Source organism: Bombina bombina, chromosome 7 (genome assembly GCF_027579735.1).
Source record: "Bombina bombina isolate aBomBom1 chromosome 7, aBomBom1.pri, whole genome shotgun sequence".
Lineage (NCBI taxonomy): Eukaryota > Metazoa > Chordata > Amphibia > Anura > Bombinatoridae > Bombina > Bombina bombina.
In genome coordinates this window covers 132,749,210-132,776,226 of record NC_069505.1, presented here as the reverse complement: position 1 = coordinate 132,776,226, position 27,017 = coordinate 132,749,210, and the positions used below count along the sequence as shown (strand labels likewise).

At 39.1% G+C, this 27,017-nt stretch overlaps 1 protein-coding gene across 1 annotated transcript in view; it reads right to left on the bottom strand.

Moving 5' to 3' along the window:
- The window catches only part of F2 (coagulation factor II, thrombin), a 102,944-nt gene that overhangs the window by 33,118 nt on the left and 42,809 nt on the right, over nt 1–27,017 (bottom strand). The window contains exons 3-9 of the mRNA XM_053720311.1: nt 25,681–25,705; nt 18,593–18,646; nt 16,696–16,807; nt 13,845–13,981; nt 8,439–8,744; nt 5,788–5,892; nt 17–143 (exon numbers count right to left, since the gene is read on the bottom strand). Coding sequence (XP_053576286.1) covers nt 17–143; nt 5,788–5,892; nt 8,439–8,744; nt 13,845–13,981; nt 16,696–16,807; nt 18,593–18,646; nt 25,681–25,705 — 866 coding nt within the window. The remainder of the gene's footprint in view (nt 1–16; nt 144–5,787; nt 5,893–8,438; nt 8,745–13,844; nt 13,982–16,695; nt 16,808–18,592; nt 18,647–25,680; nt 25,706–27,017) is intronic.

Below are 27,017 nucleotides of genomic sequence, written 5' to 3'. Positions count from 1 at the left end.
AGGCAAGTAATGTTACCATGGTGCGCTTCCTTGCTCTGCATTCTCTCCCTTGACAATTCTACCAGCGATATATGAATCCAACAGCTCCTGTTCACTCTTGTCCTCCTTCTTCTTCAGTTCAAATAGAGGCCGCTGACCACACACTGCAAACAGAGCACAGCACCTTATAAATGCAGCACCACGCGGAACCTCTACAGTAGCCAAACAAAACTGAGATGATAACGAGTGTGGCATATATAGGGCATATTTAGCTTTTCTGCTGACCAACACAGTAGGACATCTACCAATCCCCCAAAACACTAACTCATAGTTGCCTCATGTAGTAGCCCTCACAACCGGAGGCTACACACCCAACCTCCACTGGACAAGCAGAAACATCCATTTGTTGTTAAATTAATAAATACAATATTTGGAGCTTTGAAATGGAAAGAATTTGCACAGACAACAATAGCCAAAATATGCTACTTCTCAGCCACGAATACTACACTAATAACCATACATGATGCACCTAGAACCTCTTGTAACACAAAATGTAGTTACATAAATATCTGTGCCGTATTCTCCACAGAACCGTTTGTCAGCCGGTTGCCATTATGAAGTAGCCGGGTGGGGGCAGGGCCGCCACTAGAAATTTTGGGGCCCCTGACTTAACCATTGATCAGGCCCCCCCCTCCTTTTACATGTGCAATTTTTGACCAAGTGACTAATACGTATATATGCACTTTATTCTTAAGTGTCTATTTAAACTTGGAAATGTTGTAAAGGTAGTAACATACACTGAAACACACACACACACTCACACATAAGGATTCACATATAGACACTCTAGCAAACACCCAAAGAAACTCAGACACAGACACCCAAACAGACACTTAGCACTTGTTTACATTGACCTGACAAGTAATGAGGTAAACTACAGTTTTGTAAAAAAAGGAGATTTAGAAAACACAATATGGAGTTCTGATGATCTTTTTGTAATGGAAGATGCCAACTAAATGAGGACAACAGCATGCAGTGGCTGAAAGGAAGGGCCCTGAACTGCCTAAACAATAATTTAAAGGTTAAATGGTAGATTGGTGACTTACGGAAACGTCTCATTAGTCTCAAAGTCTGTAGAACTATGTGAATAATCAGTAGTAAGGTCAAAATGTCCTAAAAAGGAACAGACAATGGACACACACACACACAAACTCAAACTTGCACATACACCCAAGGAAACACCAACAGAGACACGCTCAGAAAACACAGAAATACATACATACACACCCTCACTGAGACATCCACAGAAAACACACAAAGACATACACACACCCTCACAGAGACACCCACAGAAAATACACACCCTCACAGAGACATCTACAGAAAACATAGACATACATACATACACACACACACACACACTCACAGAGACATCCACAGAAAACAGACATACACACCCACCCTCACAGAGGCATGCAGAGAAAATACACAAAGACAAATACACGCCCACCCTCACAGAGACACCCATAGAAAAAGCTCAAAGACATATGCACATACCCTCACAGACATCCACAGAAAATGCACAAAGACATACACACCAACCCTCACAGAGATAACAACAGAAAAAAAATACATACACACTCATAGAGATACAAACCAAAGCACAAAGACATAAACACAGACACCCACAGAAACACTCACAGGAGGAAACATTTATGCACCTTGCATCCCCTAAATCAACAGTGTGTGACATACATGATTAAAAAAAATGCAGAAATTAAGAGATCACTTTTTAAAGAATCATATTTGTAAATGTGTAAACAAAAATAATTCTGTGAATTCAAAATTGTACATTAATGATCTGGGTAGATGGCTAGATGAAGAAAAGTATAGTATATAGTATATAGTGTACAAATGTTCCCATCTGTCAGCTGAACTTGTGGATTTTGAAAATGCTGTACTCTATATGGTCTTGGTGGAACCATAAGCTGTGGTACTCATACCATTAGATCTGGTTAAATCCAGGATTTAAGCTTGTAGGTATGCATTTCAAAATTAAGTCAGCTGTAGAGTAAACTGAACAGTTTTAAGTTAACCTGTTTCATTTCCAACACTGAGCAATCTTAGTCTGAGAGTATAACATGTTATGCAGATGTAAAAATCTTAGATAAAATGCCTCCTTGTATCTGGAAAGTCCTTGCATAAAGGGGCAGTAAACTGGAATGTAATATATATCATTTGTGTATTGAGGAGGAAACATTTCTGCATGGTTTTAAATATAGAATTTCTACAGCATTGTCAAATAATCATAAATAAATACACTGCTGCTAAAAAAATGTGTTTTTATGGACCCCTGGCCCCACCATACAACTACTACCACACTGAAGTTAAAATCTTAAATTTCACAAAGAAATAAAAAACATTTGCTAAGTAATTCCTACCTCCTCTGCAAATAAAAGTGATCAGACGTCTGACTCAGGCACACACTGTACAAACAAAGTGCCAAGTCTGTCTCAGACTGTGCATAGTGGTTTAGTGCACACTCAGAAATCCTCTCAAATGCTATTACTTTACTCCTTGTAATAACATTTCCCATGCTCAATTAGCACTCTGCTGTAGTACCCACTGGTGGCTGCCAAAATTTAAAAAAAAAAAAAAAAATTATTATTATTTTTTTTTTTTTTAGTTCTTGCCTCATGGGGCCCCCCTAGCCCATTGGGCCCCTGACAGGAGTCACCCCTGTCACCCCCTGATGGCGGCCCTGGGTGGGGGTGTAGTATATACTTAAAGGAACATGAAACCCAACATTTCTGCAGTTTAATGATTCAGATAGAGAATGTTATTTTAAGCAACTTTCTAATTTACGTCTATTATCAAATGTTATTTGTTCTCCTGGTACCTTTTATTGAAAAGCACTATATATGGCTGCAAGAATGTTATCCATTTGTAAGAGCACTAGATGGCAGCACTATTTTCTGCCATTTAGTGCTCCAGACACCTACTTAAGTATCTCTTCAGCAAAGAATACCATGGGAATGAAGCACATTAGATAACAGAAGTAAATTGGGAACTTGTTATAAAATTGTATGCTCTGTCTGAATCATAGATTTGTTTTTGAGTTTCATATCCATTTAAGCTATCCAGTACACACATTAATTGCATATTTTAATATAAATTGATAAATAATAATTTAAGCAACAAATATTGGAAACATTTAACATTAGATAATTTCATCTTAATATTGGCTGACATTTTAGCTCAGCAGTCAGTAAAATCACCCAGGTGGTTCACACATTAAAGAACACTGCTTTGTAATCATGCAACAATGCTATTAAAATGATGTAAGTATATAAAGTATAGATAAACTACACCTAACAGAGTCATCTCATGACTCTCAATACTGTGATAATAATGAGCTTACAGAAGAGATAATGAGGCTGATCTATCAATGTCTGGTGGACATGATCCGCTGTAGCGTATCATGTCCGCCAGACATCGCTGAATGCTGACAGCATACGCTGTCTGCATTTAACATTGCACAAGCAGTTCTGGTAAACTGCTTGTGCAATGCTGTCCCCTGCAGATTTGCGGCCAATCGGCGGCTAGCAGGGGGTGTCAATCAACCCGATCATATGCAATCGGGCGGATGTCTGCAGCCTCAGAGGCAGGGGACGAGTTAAGGAGCAGCGGTCTTAAGACATTAAGGCTTGCGCGGAAACAGGGGTATTCAGGGCCATTCCGCCCCTGATAATTCAGCCCCAATGTGTAATGATATTTGTAAACCTGCATATATGTCATAGAACTCTGCACATACCAACCTCTTTTGTAATGAGAAATCTATAAGACCACAAGCAATAAAAGCCAAACCGTGTGAAGCAAATGTTTATTATATAATACTGTAAGGATCAGGCAAGTGATAAATGTACAGTCTGCAAAGCAATACTGAAACAGTAAAATGAGAACCAACATGTAGCTGTATACACTTCATTCAACCTAATATGCACATGCTGATTGCAACTAACTGACTACAATGTACCTTAAAGGGACTTGAAACCCAATTTTTTTCTTTCATGATTCGGGTAGATAATGTTATTTTAAACAACTTTCCAATTGACGTCTATTATCAAATTGGTTTTGTTCTCTTGGTATCATTTGTTGAAAACAGATACTTAGGTAGGCTCAGGAGCTGCTGATTGGTGAATGCATATATATGCCTCGTGTTATTGGCTCACGCAATGTGTTAACTAGCTTTCAGTAGTGCATTGCTTTTTCTTCCAAAAATAATAACAAGAGAAATAAGCAAATTTGATCATTGAAATAAATTGGAAAGTTGTTTAAAATTGTATTCTCTTTCTGAATCCTCAAAGAAAAATTTTGGGTTTCATGTCGCTTTAAGACCGATCGTACTTATGCATCGTTTGTAAATAAGCCGACATATTGTTCAAAACCTACAGTTCTTGTTTCTATTTCAAAACTTCAAATAAAGATCAATACATTTAAAAAAATGAGTACCGACAATAAACAGCAAGCATGAAATAGTATAAAATAATAAAATAGTATAAAATAATATTTGTGAACCAAATAAGTATGCATGAAACCTCTGAACCAGAAGGGTTTAGAAAATGTGTAGTGAACACAGATAATGAAACTAAGTAAAATGCATCAATGGTGTGAATACGTACGCCACAAACAGGGGAACTAATTCACCACACATCGCCAATTCCCAAATATCAAATTGCTGCATTGATTTTACATTAATTTATCAGTATTGCCATAATAATAGTGCAAATGTAGGCATAATAAAATTGATGTGGTTGAATTACAAGACTGATTTAACTCAGTTGCTTATTACCTTTTGGCAAGAAGAGGACAAAAAGGCTCCTGTCACAGAAGAACATTGAGAAGAAGAGTTCATGGGATTTTTAGGATCCTCACCACTTAATTCAGTAGAATTGCATAATTAACGAGTGCATAAAAAAACACAATGATTTAACACCTACAAATAAGTAGATTTTTTTCTGACAAATTTATTTTTTTCTTCCATTTTCTGGCCCCCCTGTATCATGTGACAGATATCAGCCAATCACAGACTAGTATATGTATACCCTGTGAGCTTGTGCACATGCTCAGTAGGATCTTGTAACCAAGAAAGTGTGAAAAGACTACATTTGATCATAGGAGTAAATTGGAAAGTGTCTTAAAACTTCATGCTCTATCTGAATCATAAAGGTTTATTTTGACTTGAGTGTCCCTTTAAATGCTCTTTTTAGATATTGTTTTTTCAGACTATGAAACAGACCACCAATAAAGAAGGCACAAGATTATAACTTATTTTAAAAAACATAAAGGTTCAGCTACACAATAAAGGGACATGAAACCAAAAACGTTACTTTCATGATGCTAATAGAATATGCACTATTATTTTGTCCCCCAATTTACTTGTATTATGAAATATTGCTTTGTTCTCTTTTGGTTGAAGAGCATATCTAGATAGGTAGTGTGCACATGTCTGGAGTATTACATGGTAGCATTTAGTACAACAAATGTATAACAATGTTAAAAGCATTCTTGCAAACCTGTTACCATATAGTGCTCCAGAAATGTAGCTTTTCAACAAAGGATACCAATAGAATTAAGTACATTTGATAACCCTTCAGCTTTAACTGCCTCATTACCTGATACTCTTTTTTCCTTTAATTCCTGTACATCAGCTTCAAAAGCGCAGAAACAGACCTTGTTCATTTTAAGTGTTTTACAAGAGGAGATCAGTTCAATAGTAAAATTACAGAGAGACATATATATATTCACCTGCTTCTCCTGACCCAAACGTATTCACATTAAAAAATGTTTGATGTTGCTCAGCATCCGTCCTTCCAGTTTGACCTTCAATTTCTTCTTCATCTATAGGGCTATCTGCCAGACAAATTACCCCAAATTGGATAAAGATGAGTAGATAATATGAAGGTTGGAAAAGGTGAAGCAAATACAACAAGAAAAGAGAGGAGAATATAAAATATTAGAGCAGGTCCTATATACAGAGCCAGCTGTCATCCTTTTTGCAGAGACCACATAAAATGATGGACCCACCTTTATAAGTGTTTTATATGATGGGATAGCAACACTTGTCTGTTCCCTTTATAAAACTTACATCTTCTTCTAGATCTAGAAGACACTTCTGTAGAAGATTGGGAGTCCTTTAGTGACTGAGATTGACTACCCTTATTTGGAATTTGTCATGGCTGTAGACAATTTTAGTTGATGTTTAAGGAATATATGTTAAGTGTTGCTAAACCTTATTAAATATTAGGGAAATACATTAAGGTGAAGTCTGTATAATGAGACAATGGTCTACTCTACAAAACCTTATTTTATGAAGGTTCTTACTTAAAAGGGACACTGAACCCAAATTATTTTGTTTTGTCATTCAGATAGAGCATGAAATTTTAAGCAACTTTCTAATTTACTCCTATTATCAAATTTTCTTCATTCTCTTGGTATCTTTATTTGAAATGCAAGAATGTAAGTTTAAATGCCGGTCCATTTTTGGTGAACAACCTGGGTTGTTCTTGCTGATCGGTGGATAAATCCATCCACCAATAAAAAGTGCTGTTCAGAGTACTGAACCAAAAAACTCAGATGCCTTATTTTTCAAATAAAGATAGCAAGAGAACGAATAAAAATTGATAATAGAAGTAAATTAGAAAGTTGCTTAAAATTGCATGCTCTATCTGAATCACGTAAGAAAAAATTTGGGTTCTGTGTCCCATTAAGCTTCAATTTATGGTATAAAACAAGAAACGGTTACTGTCTAAACTTATTGTCCCTTGTGGAGCCGGGTTAACAGGATTCAGTAACATACTGCTTTTTTTTTTTATAAACTAGAGAAGATTGATGTATAGATACATACATTTGACTATAAACACCAGTATATACATTGGGACAGTTTCTAAACTGAAAAAAATGGTATAATCTGCATATCTTGTTTTCAACATTTTCAATTAAATAAATACTCCTTAAACTTCTGGTTATCCCCCTCTGCATTACTCCCTGTCTTGTGGTCTCACACTCAATTCAGTCACATTCCTAGGCCTGGTGATAGACAAAGAGGTTGTGTTGGCTTTTTTCATCCCTGTCTTGTTCCTCATTTCAACCTCATAATTAAGTTATTCTCACTCAACCTAAGCATAGCTGTTATAAAATTACCCCCCCCCCCCCGTTACCCAACTGAGTTTCTCAATCTGGTTTTGTTTCATACTTCAGTAAACCCCCATTCCCTCTTCCTAACCACCATCTAACATGTAGCAAATTACACAAAAAGCTTCAAATCAATAAACTCACTTCTTTCAAATTCTACACATCATGCCTAGGTTTTCCAACAAAGTCTTATGAGATCCAGCATTATCTATATACTAATGATACACGTCTACCTTTCTGCAACAGATCTGTCCTCCTTGTTCACCAGTGTAACTAGCTCCATACCAAGTATCTCATCACGTATGTTTTCCCAATTACTGAGCTTCTCCTCCTCCCCTTTCATTTAATATAACAACCAATCAGTCTCAATAACTGTTAATGACATTATCATCACATCATTCCCTCATGCCCATTGCCTTGGAGCCACATTTGATTAAGAACATTCATTTGTTCCCCACATCCATTCTTTGCAAATTCCTGTTGCTTCCACCTTAAAAATATCTCTGAAATTCAGCATTTCCTTTCTGATCCACTCTCTTGCCATATCCAGCCTTGACTTCTTAAACAGTTTTCTCTCTGATCCTCCAAACTACTGTATGTCCCTCTGCAATCCATCATGGACACATCTGCCAGGCTCATCTTAAAGGGACATTAAAACACTACATACATTTCATGCACCCCCTCTAATTATAGGTGACATTTGTGGAACCTAGGTTTAACTGCAGGCATCTGAAGGAGAATTGCTGCACATAAGCACTGGAATATAATGAAAGATAGATGTCAACATGGCATCACCCATGACTAGAAGGAACTGGAAGAATATTTACCCTCACATAAAAGCTCCTCAACAATTCAGAACCCTTCTATATTTTTTTCTGCCTTTGTAAATATTCTCCCACCTGCCCTCTTTGCTCTGACCAGAACCTACTTCTTCCCTTCGCTCTTGTTGCTACCTATTCCACACCTATTAGGAAGAACTCCTAGCCTCCTTCCACAAAACTTGTCCTATGCTTTCAGTGCTTCAAACATTCCCTAAAAAATACTATTGTTCCACAATGCATACAACCTACACTAACCTATTTTTTACTCCTCCGAATTGCTTCTCTTTTCTCATATGTTCCCCCTTGTTGTCTCTTTAGCATGCAATTTCACAAGCTCACCTTGTGTTGTTGTATGTATATATTTAACGCCTAAAGATTTTCTAATAACGAGTTGTGCTGCAAGCTATCTCCAAGGCGAAGCAAAGTATGATATCTTCTGCTTACCACAGTATTTCAGAGGGCAGTACTCGAATGTAATATTTGGGTGGTTAACGTAGCACCAAACACCTTCATCGTCTTCATCTGGGTTTCGGCAGTAGTTATTCTTCAGTTCCACCTCTGGCAGGAAGTCTTTCCGACTGCCAAGCTGAAGTGCTTGAGGGGAGTTCCAGTTAAGACAAGGAAGGCCAGACACTGTGACCGCTAAAGTTCCCTCATATCCCAAGCCACGGTCCTTTTCACACGGTTCCTCCTTCTTGGCAGATTGTTCCACGTGTTGGATAACTTCCACGACTAAGGATAAGTTTTTGCCTGCAAAAAAAAAATGAATATTACTAACACAACTTGGTAAAGGGACATGAAACCCACATTTGTTTTTTGATGGTTTAGATACAACATGCAATTTTTATCAACTTTCCAATCTACTTTTCCAATCTATTTTGCTTCATTCTCTTAATATCCTTTGTTGAAAAGAATATCTTAATAGGCTCAGTTGCTGCTGATTGGTGGCTACATATAGATGCCTTGTATGATTGGCTCACTCGTGTGCATTGCTATTTCTTCAACAAAGGATATCTGAAGAATGAAGCAAATTAAATAACAGTAAAGTAAATTGAAATGTTGTTTAAAAATGTATTCTCTATCTGAATCATGAAAGAAACATTTTGTGTTTCATGTCCCTTTAACTTAAATCCACAACTACAGGGAGTATAATAAATAACATGAATCTAATAAATGTGATAAAGAACCATATAAAATCCGACCTGCAAACACCAAGGGACAGATAATAAATATTCACAAGAGACATTAAAGGGATATTAAACCCAAATTTATTTTATGGTTCAGATAGAGCAGGCAATTTAAAGCAACTTTCTAATTTACTCCTATTATCATTTTTTCTTCCTTTTCTTTGTATCTTTATTTGAAAAGCAGGAATGTAAGCTTGGGAGCCGGCCCATTTTTGGTTCAGCACCCTGGGTAGAGCTTGCTGATTGGTGGCTACATTTAGCCAACAATCAGCAAGCGCTACCCGGGTGCTAAACCAAAAATGGGCCAGCTCCTAAGCTTACATTCCTGCTTTTCAAATAAAGATACAAAGAAAAGGAAGAAAAAATGATAATAGGAGTAAATTAGAAAGTTGCTTAAAATTGCATGCTGTATCCGAATCATGAGAGAAAAAATTTGGGGTTTCATATCCCTTTAAAGAGCATTAATAAAACGATTTCACGAGCTAGAGCATTTTATAATTGCTATATTGATTAAACCTTTGCAAAGGAGATAAACAGATCGTTATAATCAGTTTCTGTACAGCAATTAACTGAGAGTCCAGAGCTGAACACATCCACTGAGCCAATCAGAGAGGGTATCTGTATGTAGCTGCCAACCCCAGGCATATTCAGCTCAGGTTTGACAGTGCATAAAATGATCCAACCTGTTTTACTGTTATTTAACTACTTCTTAAAGGGATAGCAAGGTCAAAATTTAAACATACGTTTGTGCATTTTATTTTTGAATAGAAGCACTTTTAAAGGGACAGTCAACACCAGAATTTTTTTTTGTTTAAAAAGAAAGATAATCCCTTTATTACATATTCCCCAGTTTTGCATAACCAACAATGTTATAGAAATACACTTTTTACCTCTTTGATTACCTTGTATCTAAGCCTCTGTAAACTGCCCCGTTATTTCATTTCTTTTGACAGACTTGCATTTTAGCCAATCAGTGCTATCTCCAGGGTAATTTCACGTGCATGAGCTCAATGTTATCTATATGAAACACATGAACTAATGCCCTCTAGTGGTCAAAATGCATTAACATTAGAGGCAGTCTTCAAGGTCTAAGAAATTTGCATGTGAACCTCCTAGGTTTAGCTTTCAACTAAGAATACCAAGAGTACAAAGCAAAATTGGTGATAAATTGGAAAGTTGTTTAAATTTACATTTCCTATTTAAATCATGAAAGTTTTTTTTGGACTTGACTGTCCCTTTAAGGCTTCACTCATGCAATACACACCAACGCCAGCTCTCTAAAGACGATTTATCAATGTCTGTCCGACATGATACGCTGTAGTGTATCATGTCCGACAGACATCGCTGAATGCCGCATTTATCATTGCAGAAGCAGTTCGGATTGATGTTCGCAGCCTCAGAGGCAGCGGACCAGTTATGGAGAAGTGGTCTTAAGACCGCTGCTTCATAACTGCTGTTTACGGCGAGCCTGAAGGCTATTCAGCCCTTAATGAAATAGGCCCCATGTTGTTTAAATCCTGATCCTCTAGTCACAAGTAGCATATGTATGTATGCCTCTGAAACAATAACTTTTTTTGCTAATGTAAGTATATTGCAAAAATGCTTCTATTTAAAATCGAAAAGCATTCATACACTTTTCAAATTTTACCTTTCTATCTTAAAGGGACACAAAACATTACATCTTTCTTTTGCAATTCAGATAGAGCATGTCATTTTACACAACTTTACAATTTACATCTTTTATCAAATTGTTTTCATTCTCTTAGTATCCTTTGTTGAAAAACAGGGACGTTTAGGTGCGTACATGTGCCTGCATCACTATATAGTAGCAGTTTTTCAAGAATATTATACAATAGCAAGAGCACTTGATGGCAGCACTTTATCCTGCCATGTAGTGCTTCAGACATCAGCAAAGAATACCATGAGAACAAAGCAAATTTGATAATAGACAGAGATTGGGACCTTTTTTGTATGCTCTATCTGAATCACAGAACAGACATTTCTGGTTTCATGTCCCTTTAATGACCAGAGATTTAGAATTTGGTCACAAATATAATAGCAGCAGAGATTTTTATTCCACAGAATTTATTTGATTAAAGGGACATTAAATGGGCAATAAACACTCAGATATTAACGTAAATTGCTCAATTATGCACAGTAAAATCACTTTACAATATTTTTTATTTATTTTGCCTCCTTTTTATGTATAATATTTTATCTCTGAAAACTGTGGATTTTCTTATTCTCAGAACTGTATGTACCCTGCTGACTTTTCAAGGCTAACTTTGCTACATATCTTCCCCTAATTAGCTTCAGCAGATAACAACGGCAAATTAATGCTGTTTACACTAGCATAATGACCATGGCTAGTCGTGTCTTCTGCAGAAACAAGCCTGGATTGAACCAAGAAATATCATGTTTAAATAATGTTCTTTCATATGCATGGATTTGTATTTGGGTACTTAATTGTGAATTTAAATTAGTTTGAGGTATATTGCACTATTTTCAATGTTATTGTTGTAGGATAACATATTGTAGTATATTCATATTTATTTCTCCTATTTCTTTGTAACTTTGTAACAAACTATATGTATTTTATGGTCTTCATTTTGACGTACACCTGAAATTTTGTAGATTTTTTTACTGTTTCATATTTTACAGTTTCCTTTTTTTCTGGGTAGGTATTATTTTATACAAATAGAAATTTGTGTAGGGTAAATTGTCTGGGCTGGAAAACTGCATTTTTTGTTTCAGTCTTCTGGAGGCTTGTCCATCAATAGACCTGAATAAGCTGTCTCAACCAGTGAACATGCATAGCCCAGTATGCAGTGCAGATATGCATTTACTACTAGTTTCAAATCAGTGTTCATTCTATCAACCAGTGAACATGCATAGCCCAGCATGCAGTGCAGACATGCATTTACTACTAGTTTGAAATCAGTGTTCATTCTATCAACCAGTGAACATGCATAGCCCAGCATGCAGTGCAGACATGCATTTACTACTAGTTTAAAATCAGTGTTCACTCTATCAACCAGTGAACATGCATAGCCCAGCATGCAGTGCAGACATGCATTTACTACTAGTTTGAAATCAGTGTTCATTCTATCAACCAGTGAACATGCATAGCCCAGCATGCAGTGCAGACATGCATTTACTACTAGTTTAAAATCAGTGTTCACTCTATCAACCAGTGAACATGCATAGCCCAGCATGCAGTGCAGACATGCATTTACTACTAGTTTAAAATCAGTGTTAACTCTTTCAAATCAGTGTTAACCAGTTTTTTCTTTAAATAGTGTTGTTTATATATTATGCACAAACATGTTTTTTTTTCATGCCAATTTGGATGGTATTTGGGGGTTAGCATGGCCACTATACTATACCACTATACTGGTCATAGAAAGAGTGTCTGTTGTAATGTTAAAGGGACATCAAAATCAAAATCAAAATTTCATGGTTCAAAAAAGCATGCAATTTTAAGAGACTTTTAAAATGTATTTCTGTTATCAAACTTACTATGTTCTCTTGATATCATTGGTTGAAAAGCATATTTATGCAGGCTCAAGAGCAGCACTGCTGGAAGATAGATGGTTATTGGTGGCTATATACATATGCCTCTTGTCATTGGCTCACCTGATGTGTTCAGCTAGCTCTCAATAGTGTATTGTTGCTCTGGAATTTACTTTAACTATATAATTAACACCTTTACAGCTAACATGTTACAACATTTTATTTTGCTCCATTTATATCCCTTTAACTTTTTGGGTGTACCAAGAAAATATTAAAAGGCCTGGAGAGATAATTTTCTAAATGGGTTATGAGTACTTATGTACTTTTTGGGACATGATATAGCTACATATTTACAGTACCCAGCCAAATGATTAGACCCATTGGTTAAAAATCGTGATTTTAATCTTAATTTTGTATTTATTCTTAATAGTGTTGATTGAGTTTTTAGTTTTGTTTGCTTTCTTATTCCATGTTATATTGGTAAAATCTGCAATACATATTTACATGTAATTTAGTAATATTACTAAAATGTTGTTTGGTAAATTAACAAACAGATGTTTTTACAGATGGGTAAACAAAGTGACTTGTCGATCAAATTGTCGGCCTGTTAAAGGCAAAAATCAGGTTGCGGTACACGATTGCTGAAATTGTAGGTGTATCCCGTAGTTCTGTAATGGATGATTTGAACCCATAACAAAAGGGCGCTTGCGGTTGATATCGTGTTACTACACCAAGAACTGAAAGAAGAATTTGAAATATCTGCACTCAAAATAGGAAACTGCCGGTCAAAATCTTGACTAAACTCATTCAGGATGCAGACATCAAGGTATCCGAGAGAACTGTTCAGCGATGACTAGCTGAAGAAGGCCTGTTACATGTGCACGCTCCCGAGTTCACATTGGATTAGTCTTTAACAAAGAATACCAAGAGAACTAAGCAAAACTGATAACAGAATTAAATTGGAAAATTGTTTAAAATGTCATGCTCTGTCCAACCCATTTAAGTTTAATTTTGACTTCACTCTTCCTTTAAATATTTGTATCCTACAACTAGAAGTAGAAACCTGGATGAAACGTGTTGTGTACAGTCTAAGATTTGGGAATACAAGCTGTAAAAATCCCTATTTTCATATATGTCTTGTTCTACTCACCACAAACGGGAACCACACACTCCTCATATCGCTTAGTAGGGTCCCGAGTGTAACACCATGGCCCTAATGGGTTGTTATCTGGATTTCTGCAAAAGTTTTCGGTCAGGCTGGCATTAGCATGTGTTTTAGGATTAATCCTGTAAAACCATAGGACAGAGTTATAACCCAGAAGAGACTCAGTCAAAGTACAAATATAATCTTTGTGTGTCACTTAAAATAAATTGAGCATCTTTAATGGCTATTGCTATTAGTTAATGTGAAAAGCCCACAGTTCTATGTGTATAACACAAATCCCTGATGTCTTTGGGCCCCACTTGCAATCTTATTGAACAACAAACAGCTACTACTTGTTGGGTTTGCATCTTTAAAGGGATATGAAAACTTTGTAGCGCTTGCTGATTGGTGGCTGCATTTAGCAACCAATCAGCAAGCGCTACCCAGGTGCTGAACCAAAAATGGGGCAACTCTTAAGGTTACATTCCTGCTTTTCCAATAAAGATACCAAGAGAACGAAGAAAATTGATAAGAGAAGTAAATTAGAAAGTTGCTTAAAATTGCATGATCTATCTGAATCATGAAAGAAAAAAAAATTAGGTTTCATATCCCTTTAACAATAGTTTATTCAGGATTCTGATCGTACAGACAGTGCCAGCTCTATAAGGTAGGATCAGGGGACTCAGGTTACATTTGGAAGGGATGGCACAGAGAGAATGAACAATTCTGGTTAATAGTGTTTATAAAGATATTTTACTCTGATATTGGTGTCCGCTGGCATTAATCTTTGAGACTGCTCACTATGGCTGGGTTTAGACCATAGAAGATGGAGATTTTGTATTGTTATTTGTGTACCCAGGCAGCATAATATCTTGTGTGTGCTCTGCCTACAGACTAAGCAGAGGATGGGACTTGCTCCAGCAGCACAGAGAATGCAAAGTCTCAGTGTGAGATCCTACCTATCCTGTATGTAGGATCTCACACAAATGCTGTCACCTTTGGGCCTCTGATCACCATAACAAAAATTAACATTGCCCTAGTACACTGTGATGGTAGGAAATAAGGCACACATAGATATACAGTTCAATACTGAACTATGGTCATAAACATAATTATGCCCATGTGCAGACAGACACAGACATATAGATACAGAGATGGATACACAAATATACAGTTACACACACAGATACACAAATGAATGTAGGTTTACAGAAGCACATTGCTATATAATTTTAAATAGATCTACAGTTGCAAAACAGCTATGTAGTTGAAGACACAGATACACAGATGCGCACGCACACATACAGATGCACACACACAGATGCACACGCACACATACAGATGCACACACACAGATGCACACGCACACATACAGATGCACACACACAGATGCACACGCACACATACAGACGCACACGCACACATACAGACGCACACACATACATACAGATGCACACACTCATACAGATGCATACACTCATACAGATGCACACACACATACAGATGCACACACACACATACAGATGCACACACACACATACAGATGCACACACACACATACAGATGTGCACACAAACACACACCCACATACAGATGTGCACACACACACATATGCAGATGTGCACACAAACACACACATATGCAGATGCGCACACATACATGCAGATACGCATACCCATTTACATATGCGCACACACACACAGATGCACACACACACAGACATATATACAGATGCACACACATGCGCACACACACACACATACATATACAGATGCACACACATACAGATGAGCACACACACACATATATATACAGATGCACACACACACAATATGCAGATACATACACATACACACACATACACATACAGATGCGCACACACATACACATACAGATGCGCACACACACACAGATGCACACACACACATATATACAGATGCACACACATGCGCACACACACACACATATATATATACAGATGCACACACACACACAATATGCAGATACATACACACACATATACAGATGCACACACATACACATACAGATGCACGCACATACACATACAGATGCGCACACACATACACATACAGATGCGCGCACACACACATACAGATGCGCGCACACACACATACAGATGCGCACACATACACATACAGATGCGCACACACACACATACAGATGCGCACACACACACATACAGATGCGCACACACACACATACAGATGCGCACACACACACATACAGATGCGCACACACACACACACACACACACACACACATGCAGATACATACACCCATTTACAGATGCGCGCACACACACACAAACACACACAGATGCACACACATACAGATGTACACACACACACACATATATACAGATGCACACACATGCGCACACACACACATATACAGATGCACACACATACAGATGCGCACACACACACACACATATATACAGATGTACACACACACAATATGCAGATACATACACACACATATAGATGCACACACATACACATACAGATGCGCACACACATACACATACAGATGCGCGCACACACACACATACAGATGCGCACACACACACACACACACATACAGATGCGCACACACACACACATACAGATGCGCACACACACACACATACAGATGCACACACACACACACACATACAGATGTACACACACACATACACACACATATACACATGCGCACACACACATATACAGATGCGCACACACACACATATACAGATGCGCGCACACATGCATACACACAGACACACATATACAGATGCACAGTGACACACACACCTATATTTACGAGTATATAAAACAAATAAACCCAGATTCACCTAGTCTTGTGAGGGAAGTTGCTAGACCAATACTGGCATCCTCTGCCAGATTTAGTTACACTGATGTTCCCTCTGTATGATGCTCCAGTTCCGACACCCACAATACAGTCACCTGTCAATAGAAAGGTAGCAATAGCTCAGCAGTGCAAATCATTGTATCACCAGCATACTCACCCTGCAGGGCATTGCACCTGCAGCTTTAGGAAACGCTTCCATGGAGTCCCAGCAGAACACAGATTTACCAGCACTATATAATTTGTACACAGAGTAGTAGTACCACTAGCTTAAAGGGATAGGAAAGGTAAACTTTCTAATGATTTAGATGAAGCATGTAATTTTAAGACACTTTTAAACCCACTTCTATTTTAAAATGTGTTTTATTCTCTTGGAATCCCTTGTTGAAAAAGAACATGCACATATCATACACTAGTGGGAGCAAGCTGCTGATTGGTGCCTGCACACATTTGTCTCTTGTGATTGGCTAACTAGATGTGTTCAGCTAGCGGTCAGTAGTGCAGTACTGTTAACAAGAGAATGAAACAAAATTGATAATAAGAGTAAATGGGAAAGGTGTTTAAAATCGTATGTTCTATACAAATCATAAAATCAATTTTTGGGGTTTCCTGTCACTTTAAAGAGACAAGGTACTGTGATTTTTAATGACTGCTAAATATGGCCAATGGTAGCGGCATTAAAGGGACAGTATACACTCATTTTCATATAACTGCATGTAATAGACACTACTATAAAGAATAAGATGCACAGATACTGATATAAAAATCCAGTATAAAATGGTTTAAAAACTTACTTAGAAGCTGTCAGTTTGGTTCTGTTGTAAAAAGGGAGTTGGAAAGCCCACTGCAAGTGGCAAATAAGACACTCCCCCCCCTCCCCCTTCTTTTGCATATGAAAAGACCCTTTACACAAACAGGAGCAAGCTGGAGAAGGTAGCTGACGGTATTCAAATAAAACTTAGGAGTCTGAAAATCAGAGCAATATTATTTAAAAATAAGCAAAATTATACATTTTAAAAAAAAAAAAACTTTATGGGCTTTATAAATAGATCATCTACAAAACATTTATGCAAAGAAAAAATGAGTGTATAATGGCCCTTTAAGCTATTTTTGTCACCAGATATATTAGTGTTGAAGTGCAACACACAAATGAAAAAAAAAATCAAAAGTTAAAGATCTATTTTTTCTAGATTTTTTTTTTTTTTTTTTTTTAAAGTTACACACACAAATAGAACAACAATAGACACATTGAAATATTAATGATGTAGCAACTACCAGTCCAAAGTTTATTCCAGGGCACAGATAACAAAGTCAATAATTACAGGAGGTTAGCTGATTATACGCACAAGGATTTCCCTCTAAAGCAGAGATGTACCCTCCTCAAATTATGATTCGCTAATAGCACTCCATTTCCCCAATCAAAAGCTTGTCAACGTACATTTTCTAGTTTAACAGTAACATTTTTTACATTATATATTTAAAACAAAAAAAACAGTTAACATCCTATAAATTACAAGACATCTCTGTTGTGTTGTTTTAGAAAAACATTTCAGCCAAGCCTTAACATTTTTTATTTAAACAAATTAACATTTTTTTACCGCAATTAGTTTCATGGTTGGATTGGCCTGCTAGGATACCGGGATATTTCCCGGTGGGCTGCTCAGCTAGGGTCTGGGGACAACACTGTAGCTGTGAGGAAGGCCATTCACAGAGCGACCGGCTGCTTTAACCTAATATAGGTAACAGATTCGCCCCACAATTTGCAATCAGATGCGGACAGATTTTTCATGAGAATCCTGTCTGCTTGCAAATTGATAAATCTTGCTCTTGGTCTTTTATTCCAGGCGCACCAGGTGTTGGACTATATCAGTGTAACCTCTTACCTTTAATACACTGTTCCAGCTGCTGCCTCGGCTTCTTCTCCCATGGGTCACAAGCTGCAGATAGGAAGGAAATAAGCATTAGGAAGAATATGGAGACAGAGAAATGGAACAGCAAGGGATATTACAGTAGATCACTTTTTAGAGACATATTCAATATCTGATACCTGGGCATTATAAATAAAAACAGAATTTATGTTTACCTGATAAATTTCTTTCTCCTACGGTGTATCCGGTCCACGGCTTCATCCTTACTTGTGGGATATTCTCTTCCCCTACAGGAAGTGGCAAAGAGAGCACACAGCAGAGCTGTCCATATAGCTCCCCTCAGGCTCCGCCTCCCCAGTCATTCGACCGACGGTTAGGAGAAAAAGGAGAACCATAAGGTGCAGTGGTGACTGTAGTTTACAAAAAATAAATTTAAACCTGACCAAAATGCCAGGGCGGGCCGTGGACCGGATACACCGTAGGAGAAAGAAATTTATCAGGTAAACATAAATTCTGTTTTCTCCTACATTGGTGTATCCGGTCCACGGCTTCATCCTTACTTGTGGGAACCAATACCAAAGCTTTAGGACACGGATGAAGGGAGGGAACAAGTCAGGTAACCTAAACGGAAGGCATCACTGCTTGCAAAACCTTTCTCCCAAAAATAGCCTCCGAAGAAGCAAAAGTAATGAATTTGTAAAATTTGGCAAACGTATGCAGTGAAGACCAAGTTGCTGCCTTACAAATCTGTTCAACAGAAGCCTCATTCTTGGAAGCCCATGTGGAAGCCACAGCTCTAGTAGAGTGAGCTGTAATTCGTTCAGGAGGCTGCCTTCCAGCAGTCTCATAAGCCAACCGGATGATGCTTTTCAGCCAGAAAGACAGAGAGGTCGCAGTCGCCTTTTGACTTCTCCTCTTGCCAGAATAGACGACAAACAAGGACGATGTTTGTCTGAAGTCTTTAGTTGCTTTTAGATAAAACTTTAAAGCACGAACCCCATAGCTACAAAAAAACAAAACTTTCCAAGATAGTAACTTAATATCTATGGAATGTAGAGGTTCAAACGGAACCCCTTGAAGAACTGAAAGAACTAAATTTAGACTCCATGGAGGAGCCACAGGTCTGTAGACAGGCTTGATTCTGACTAAAGCCTGTACAAACCCTGAATATCTGGCATGGCTGCCAGACGCTTGTGTAACCAGACAGAGCAGATATCTGTCCCTTAAAAGAACTAGCTGACAGACCTTTCTCCAATCCTTCTTGGAGAAAAGATAGTATCCTTGGAATCCTAATCTTACTCCATGAGTAACCCTTGGATTCGCACCAGCAAAGATATTTCCGCCATATCTTATGGTAAATTTTCCTGGTGACAGGCTTTCTAGCCTGGATCAGAGTATCTATAACTGATTCCGAAACCCCACGTTTAGCTAGAATCAAGCGTTCAATCTCCAAGCAGTCAGTTGCAGAGAAACTAGGTTTGGATGTTCGAATCGACCTTGAATTAGAAGGTCCTGCCTCAAAGGCAGCTTCCATGGTGGAACCGATGACATATTCACCAGGTCTGCATACCAAGTCCTGCGTGGCCACACAGGAGCTATTAGAATTACCGAAGCCTTCTCCTGCTTGATCCTGGCTACTAGCCGGGGGAGAAGGGGAAACGGTGGAAAGACATAAGCTAGATTGAACGACCAAGGCGCTACTAAGGTATCTACCAATGTCGCCTTGGGATCTCTGGACCTGGACCCGTAACGTGTAACTTTGAAGTTCTGACGTGACGCCATCAGATCCAGATCTGTAATGCCCCATAGCTGGGTCAGCTGAGCAAAAAAACCTCCGGGTGGAGTTCCCACTCCCCCGGATGGAAAGTCTGAAGACTCAGATAATCCGCTTCCCAGTTGTCCACTCCTGGGATGTGAATTGCTGATAGATGGCAGGAGTGATCCTCTGCCCATTTGATGATCTTGGATACCTCCCTCATCGCCAGGGAACTCTTTGTTCCCCCCTGATGATTGATGTACGCAACAGTCGTCAAGTTGTCTGACTGAAAACTGATGAATTTGGCCTCCGCTAGTTGAGGCCATGCCTGGAGCGCATTGAATATTGCTCTCAATTCCAAAATGTTTATCGGGAGAAGAAATTCTTCCCGAGACCATAGACCCTGAACCTTCAGGGACTTCCAGACCGCGCCCCAGCCTAAGAAGCTGGCGTCGGTCGTGACAATGATCCACTTCGGTCTTCGGAAACTCATTCCCTGAGACAGGTGATCCTGAGACAACCACCAGAGGAGTGAGTCTCTGGTTTGCTGGTCCATCTGAATCTGGGGAGAAAAATCTGCATAATCCCCATTTCATTGTTTGAGCATGCACAGTTGCAATGGTCTTAAATGAATTCGAGCAAAAGGAACCACGTCCATTGCCGCAACCATTAGTCCTGTTACCTCCATGCACTGAGCTATGGAGGGTTGAGGAATGGATTGAAGAACTCGACAAGTGTTCAAAAGTTTTAATTTCCTGACCTCTGTCAGAAAGATTTTCATTTCTACCGAGTCTATTATTGTTCCCAGGAAGGGAACCCTTGTGAACGGGGACAGAGAACTTTTTTCTATGTTCACCTTCCACCCGTGAGACCTTAGAAAGGCTAGAACAATGTCCGTATGAGCCCTTGCTTTGTGAAAAGACGACGCCTGTATTAAATGTCATCTAGTTAAGGTGCTACTGCAATGCCCCTTGGCCTTAGCACCGCTAGAAGGGACCCTAGCACCTTTGTGAAAATTCTCGGAGCAGTGGCCAATCCGAAGGGAAGAGCCACGAACTGGTAATCCGAATGGTTTCCATTTGGAATGATGGAACTCTGAGTAATTGGTCTAGGATCTTTAAATCCAGAATTGGCCTGAAAGTTCCTTCCTTTTTGGGAACTACAAACAGGTTTGAGTAAAATCCCAGTCCTTGTTCTGCTGTTGGAACTGGGTTTATCACTCCCATTTTTAAAAGGTACTCTACGCAATGTAAGAATGCCTGTCTCTCTATCTGGTCTAAAGATAAGCGAGACAAGTGGAACCTTCCCCTTGGAGGAAGGTCCTTGAATTCTAGAAGATACCCCTGAGAGACAATTTCTAGTGCCCAGGGGTCCGGAACATCTCTTGCCCAGGCCTGAGCAAAGAGAAAATCTGCCCCCTACTAGATCCGGTCCCGGATCGGGGGCTACCCCTTCATGCTGTCTTGGTAGCAGCAGCAGGTCTTTTGGCCTGTTTACCCTTGTTCCAGCCTTGCAATGGTTTCCATGCTGGTTTGGGCTGGGGTGCGTTACCCTCTTGCCTAGTGGCTGTAGAGGTAGAAGCCGGTCCGTTCCTGAAATTGCGAAAGGAATGAAAATTAGACTTATTTTTAACTTTGAAAGGTCTATCCTGTGGAAGGGCATGGCCCTTTCCCCCAGTGATATCTGAAATAATTTCTTTCAACTCTGGCCCGAATAGGGTCTTACCTTGAAAGGAATATTAAACAATTTTGTTTTAGACGACACATCCGCCGACCACGATTTTAGTCAAAGCGCTCTACGCGCCACTATTGCGAAACCAGAATTTTTCGCCGCTAATTTAGCTAACTGAAAAGCGGCATCTGTAATGAAAGAATTAGCCAACTTCAGGGCGTGAATTCTATCCATGACTTCATCCTAAGAAGTCTCCTTCTGGAGCGAGTTTTCTAATTCCTCAAACCAAAAAGCAGCTGTAGTGGTTACAGGAATAATGCAAGAAATTGGTTGAAGAAGAAAACCTTGTTGAACAAAAATTTTCTTAAATAAACCTTCTAATTTTTTATCCATAGGATCTTTGAAAGCGCCACTGTCTTCTATTGGTATAGTTGTGCGCTTAGCTAGCTTTGAAACTGCCCCCTCTACCTTAGGGACCGTCTGCCACGCGTCCCTTCTGGGGTCAACAATGGGGAACATTTTCTTAAATATAGGAGGGGGAACAAAAGGTACACTATATCCGCCACCCTCTTAGGTATCGGAAACGCATCAGTGTGTACTGGGACCTCTAAGAATTTATCCATTTTACACAATTTTTCTGGGACCACCAAAGGGTCACAATCATCAAGAGTAGCCAGGACCTCCTTAAGTAGAGCGCGGAGGTGTTCTAGCTTAAATTTAAATGCTATGGTATCAGGCTCTGCCTGCTGAGAAACTTTTCCTGTGTCAGAAATTTCTCCCTCAGACAAGCCCTCCCTCACCGCCAAGTCAGATTGATGTGAGGGCACTACAGATAAATTATCCTCTGCGTCTACTTGCTCATTTTCTGTATTTAAAACTGAGCAATCACGCTTCCTAGGAAAGCTGGCAGTTTGGATAAAAATGCTGCGATAGAATTATCCATTACTGCTGCTAACTGTTGCATAGTAATCGCAATTGGTGCGCTAGATGTACTGGGCAGGAACTGAGAGGAAAGCAAGCTATTTTCACTACCTTCAGCTAAAGAATCATCTTGGGCTATATTTTTAAGTGTGATTGTACTGTCCTTAAGCTGTTTGGACGCTATGGCACACTTCACACATAAATTTAATGGGGGAACCACCTTGGCCTTTGGACATACAAAACATAGGCTATCTGAAGACTCAGACATGTTTAACAGACTTAAACAGAACTATAATGCAATAAAAATTATTTTTGACAAAAACGTTACTGTCTCTTTAAATAATTAAAAAGCACACTTTTTTACTGAAATATCAAAAAACCATGAAATAAACATCTGATTTTAATGAAATTTTCACCACAGAGTCTTAATGCTTTGAAAAGATTGCACACAAATTTTCAGATCAATTAACCCCTTAATGCACACTTTTTTACTGAAACATCAAAAAAAACATGAAATAAACATCCGATTTTAATGAAATTTTCACCACAGAGTCTTAATGCTTTGAAAAGATTGCACACAAATTTTCAGATCAATTAACCCCTTAATGCCCAAACCGGAGTTAATAACAGTTATTAACCAGTTAACACACTACAGTACTAGCCACAGCTTCTCACTGTAGCCTTTACCTTCATTAGGGATTATTTTAGCAGGAAATAAGCCTCCCTGGAGTCTTTTATGATGCCTCTTGACTCCCCACATGAAGCTGCATGGATTGCCTAGGCAAAAACAACTGCACAATTTAGGCCTAAAAATTAGGCCTCCTCCCTCTTCATTCTAGAGTGGAGGGGCCTTTCTGACTAGATTTAGGTGTCCAAATAAGTGCCAGGACGAAATTAAACCCCAAAAGTGTTTTAAAGTCTGAAAAAACACCTTATTTATAGTGAAAAACATGCTAAAAAGCAATCGATTTTAAAGCCCACAATAGTGTCAACCAGCATAGAGCCCTAAATATAAGCCATCATTTTATACAGAGTCTATAAGAAAAAAATGGCTCACCAATCCCAGAGGGAATTTCTGACAGTCTTCTAGCATTACTTGGTCTTGTTAGAAAAACGACTGATCATACCTGAAGCAGTTAAGCCTGCAAACTGTTCCCCCCAACTGATGTTCTCTGGTTAACAGTCCTGCGTGGGAACAGCAATGGATTTTAGATACTGGTGCTAAAATCATATTCCTCTTAGCAGAAATCTTCATCACTTTCTGCTGTAGAGTAAATAGTACAAACCGGCACTATTTTAAAATAACAAACTCTTGATAGAAGAAATAAAAAACTACAACTAACACCACATACTCTTTACCACCCCCGTGGAGATGCTACTTGTTCAGAGCGGCAAAGAGAATGACTGGGGAGGCGGAGCCTGAGAGGAGCTATATGGACAGCTCTGCTGTGTGCTCTCTTTGCCACTTCCTGTAGGGGAAGAGAATATCCCACAAGTAAGGATGAAGCCGTGGACCGGATACACCAATGTAGGAGAAATTAGGATCAGTATATAATTTATAGTTTTTTTTAAGGGACATAAACATTTAATTCCAGAGAATGCTGTAATAAACTACAGGATTTTATTTTTGCACTATTCCTTCCATGTAAATCTGTTTAACCCCTTCCAAACGGGTTAAATACATAATAAAAGTCAAATCCAGATGTGGTAATGACCAGTGATGCTGCTTGTGATTGGCTCAAAAGTCTGTGTTTAGGTCTGATGCTGAAGAGAATTAGCCAGCAGGTCAAGAAATGTAGTCAGGTCAGACTAGACAGGTCAGGAACAGAGGTCAGGAAGCAGTGAGGAGCACTGACAGTAATGAGAGCAAGCAGTGAAATGACACTGAGGTAATGTTGGCATTTGGTATATAGTGGTTATAGCATTGCTACAGAATACTGTGATGCTGAGAGTACCCAGGACCACAGCAACCTTGCGAGAGAAAGAGACAGATACAGTAGGGAACCTACCTAATACAGGGCCCTGGCACAAAAATGTTTTTGGGCCCACAAAAGATAACTCAGTAGTAATCAATACTAACAATATACATGTAGGTCTGTATAATGATTTTGAGTAGATAGATAGACCTGCAACCTGCACAGGGGTGGACTGAGACCTATCAGGGCCCTTGGGAAAAAATTAGGGAAGGGCCACCCACTGTCTCACACTAACTCAAATGTATGCCCTGCCCTGCCCCCACAAGGCCCCCCAACATCAAGGGCCAGACCCCACACTCCATGATCCTCACAGCAACAGACCCCTGACAGGGCCCTCACACACTCTAGGGCCCCCCGAGCAACAAACCCCACATCCAGGCACAAGGGACCCCACTAAACCCACATTTAACCGCATAGTTACTGATAGGGCAGCTGTCAGTCCCAGCTTAAGCAGCACACCAGGGGCCATGGAGATGCTATTTTTAGGCCCCCCTAAATGGCCAGGTCCTATTTTCCCGGCTGCTCAGTCCCCCCTTGAACCTGCATTAATAAAAGGCTCCCCTGCATTAGGATTGTACACACCTATGTGTAGACTGGCTGTTATAGACCCCCCAAGCTCTTGGGTCCTGGTGCAGCTGCTGCACCAATGGTAGTTCCGCCACTGGACAGAAAAACACAGCACCCCAGAAAAGTACGAGGACAACTAACTGAGATTATATCACCAGCCTTATCCAATATCATATCAGCAAAAGGAGCATCGTGAATATCACATAACATACCTCTGTAAGTGGCCCAGAAAAGGTCCTGCAATATAACAGAAGATAAATTACTAAAATAAATATAACATAAATTTACAGAGTTCTTTTTTTTTTTGTTTTGTCTGATATAAGCTGTGACGTTTCCTTTATATTACATTGTCTGTCAGTGCTGTGCATGCTAATAGTTTGGTGATTGGTGGCGCTCTGTGCCAGTTCTCTACTTGATCTGCTAAAGTGAAAAGTGGTTTTAGGAGTGCACGCATATTATGTTGTTCATGCAGAACTCTCAATACAAGACCAGCTATTCAACTGTCTATGCCAAAATGTTGTAGGCACTATACAGCCAGGACTAATAAAGGAGAATTGAGAAAGTGATGAGAAGGATTTATTTTTGTAAAAAGTATTCTTTGTGTTTTTTTGTCTTTATTGCATAATAAGATAACTTCATTTCTCCTGTGATCTCTCTGCTCTGTTTTGGAGTCAGAAGGAGCAACCCATAGAGGGAGCATCCAGTTTTTCACCCAGAAGCTCTGCTTTTGGAAATTGACTACAAAGTGGAGAGGATAGATGTAATATGTATTGCAGGAAGTCAGGGAGAATACCTCAAACAGCAAAACAGGGCAGGAACAATTCAGCAGTTAGTTAGAATGCCACTAGAAAGCAGCCATGGCTGTTTAGTGAATACAGGGGTTGTATTTAATATTGGGTTTATATAGTATGAAGGCCTATGTGGTTTTCTTGAATGAGTAGGAATGGTAGACGGTCCTGAGAGTAAGAGCAGACAGCTCCTACAGGTAGCAGTAGTAAAATGAAAAGAGAAGGCGATGAGAGTGTAATTTTCATTAAGGTAACTGTAGTGTATAAATAATAATTACAGTAGTTTGAGTAGTTCCTAAGGACAAAAAGACAGGAGGCAAAGTGGAGCTCAATGAGCACAAATAAGACAGGTTATTGGGAAGAATGAGTGTGCTGTCACTTGTTTTCTGCATGCTCTGTGTGTGCTGTCACTTGTTTTCTGCATGCTCTGTGTGTGCTGTCACTTGTTTTCTGCATGCTCTGTGTGTGCTGTCACTTGTTTTCTGTATACTCTGTGTGTGCTGTCACTTGTTTTCTGCATATTCTGTGTGTGTTGTCACTTGCTTTCTGCATACTCTGTGTGTGTTGTCACTTGCTTTCTGCATATTCTGTGTGTGCTGTCACTTGCTTTCTGCATACTCTGTGTGTGCTGTCACTTGCTTTCTGCATACTCTGTGTGTGCTGTCACTTGCTTTCTGCATACTCTGTGTGTGCTGTCACTTGTTTTCTGTATACTCTGTGTGTGCTGTCACTTGCTTTCTGCATACTCTGTATGTGCTGTC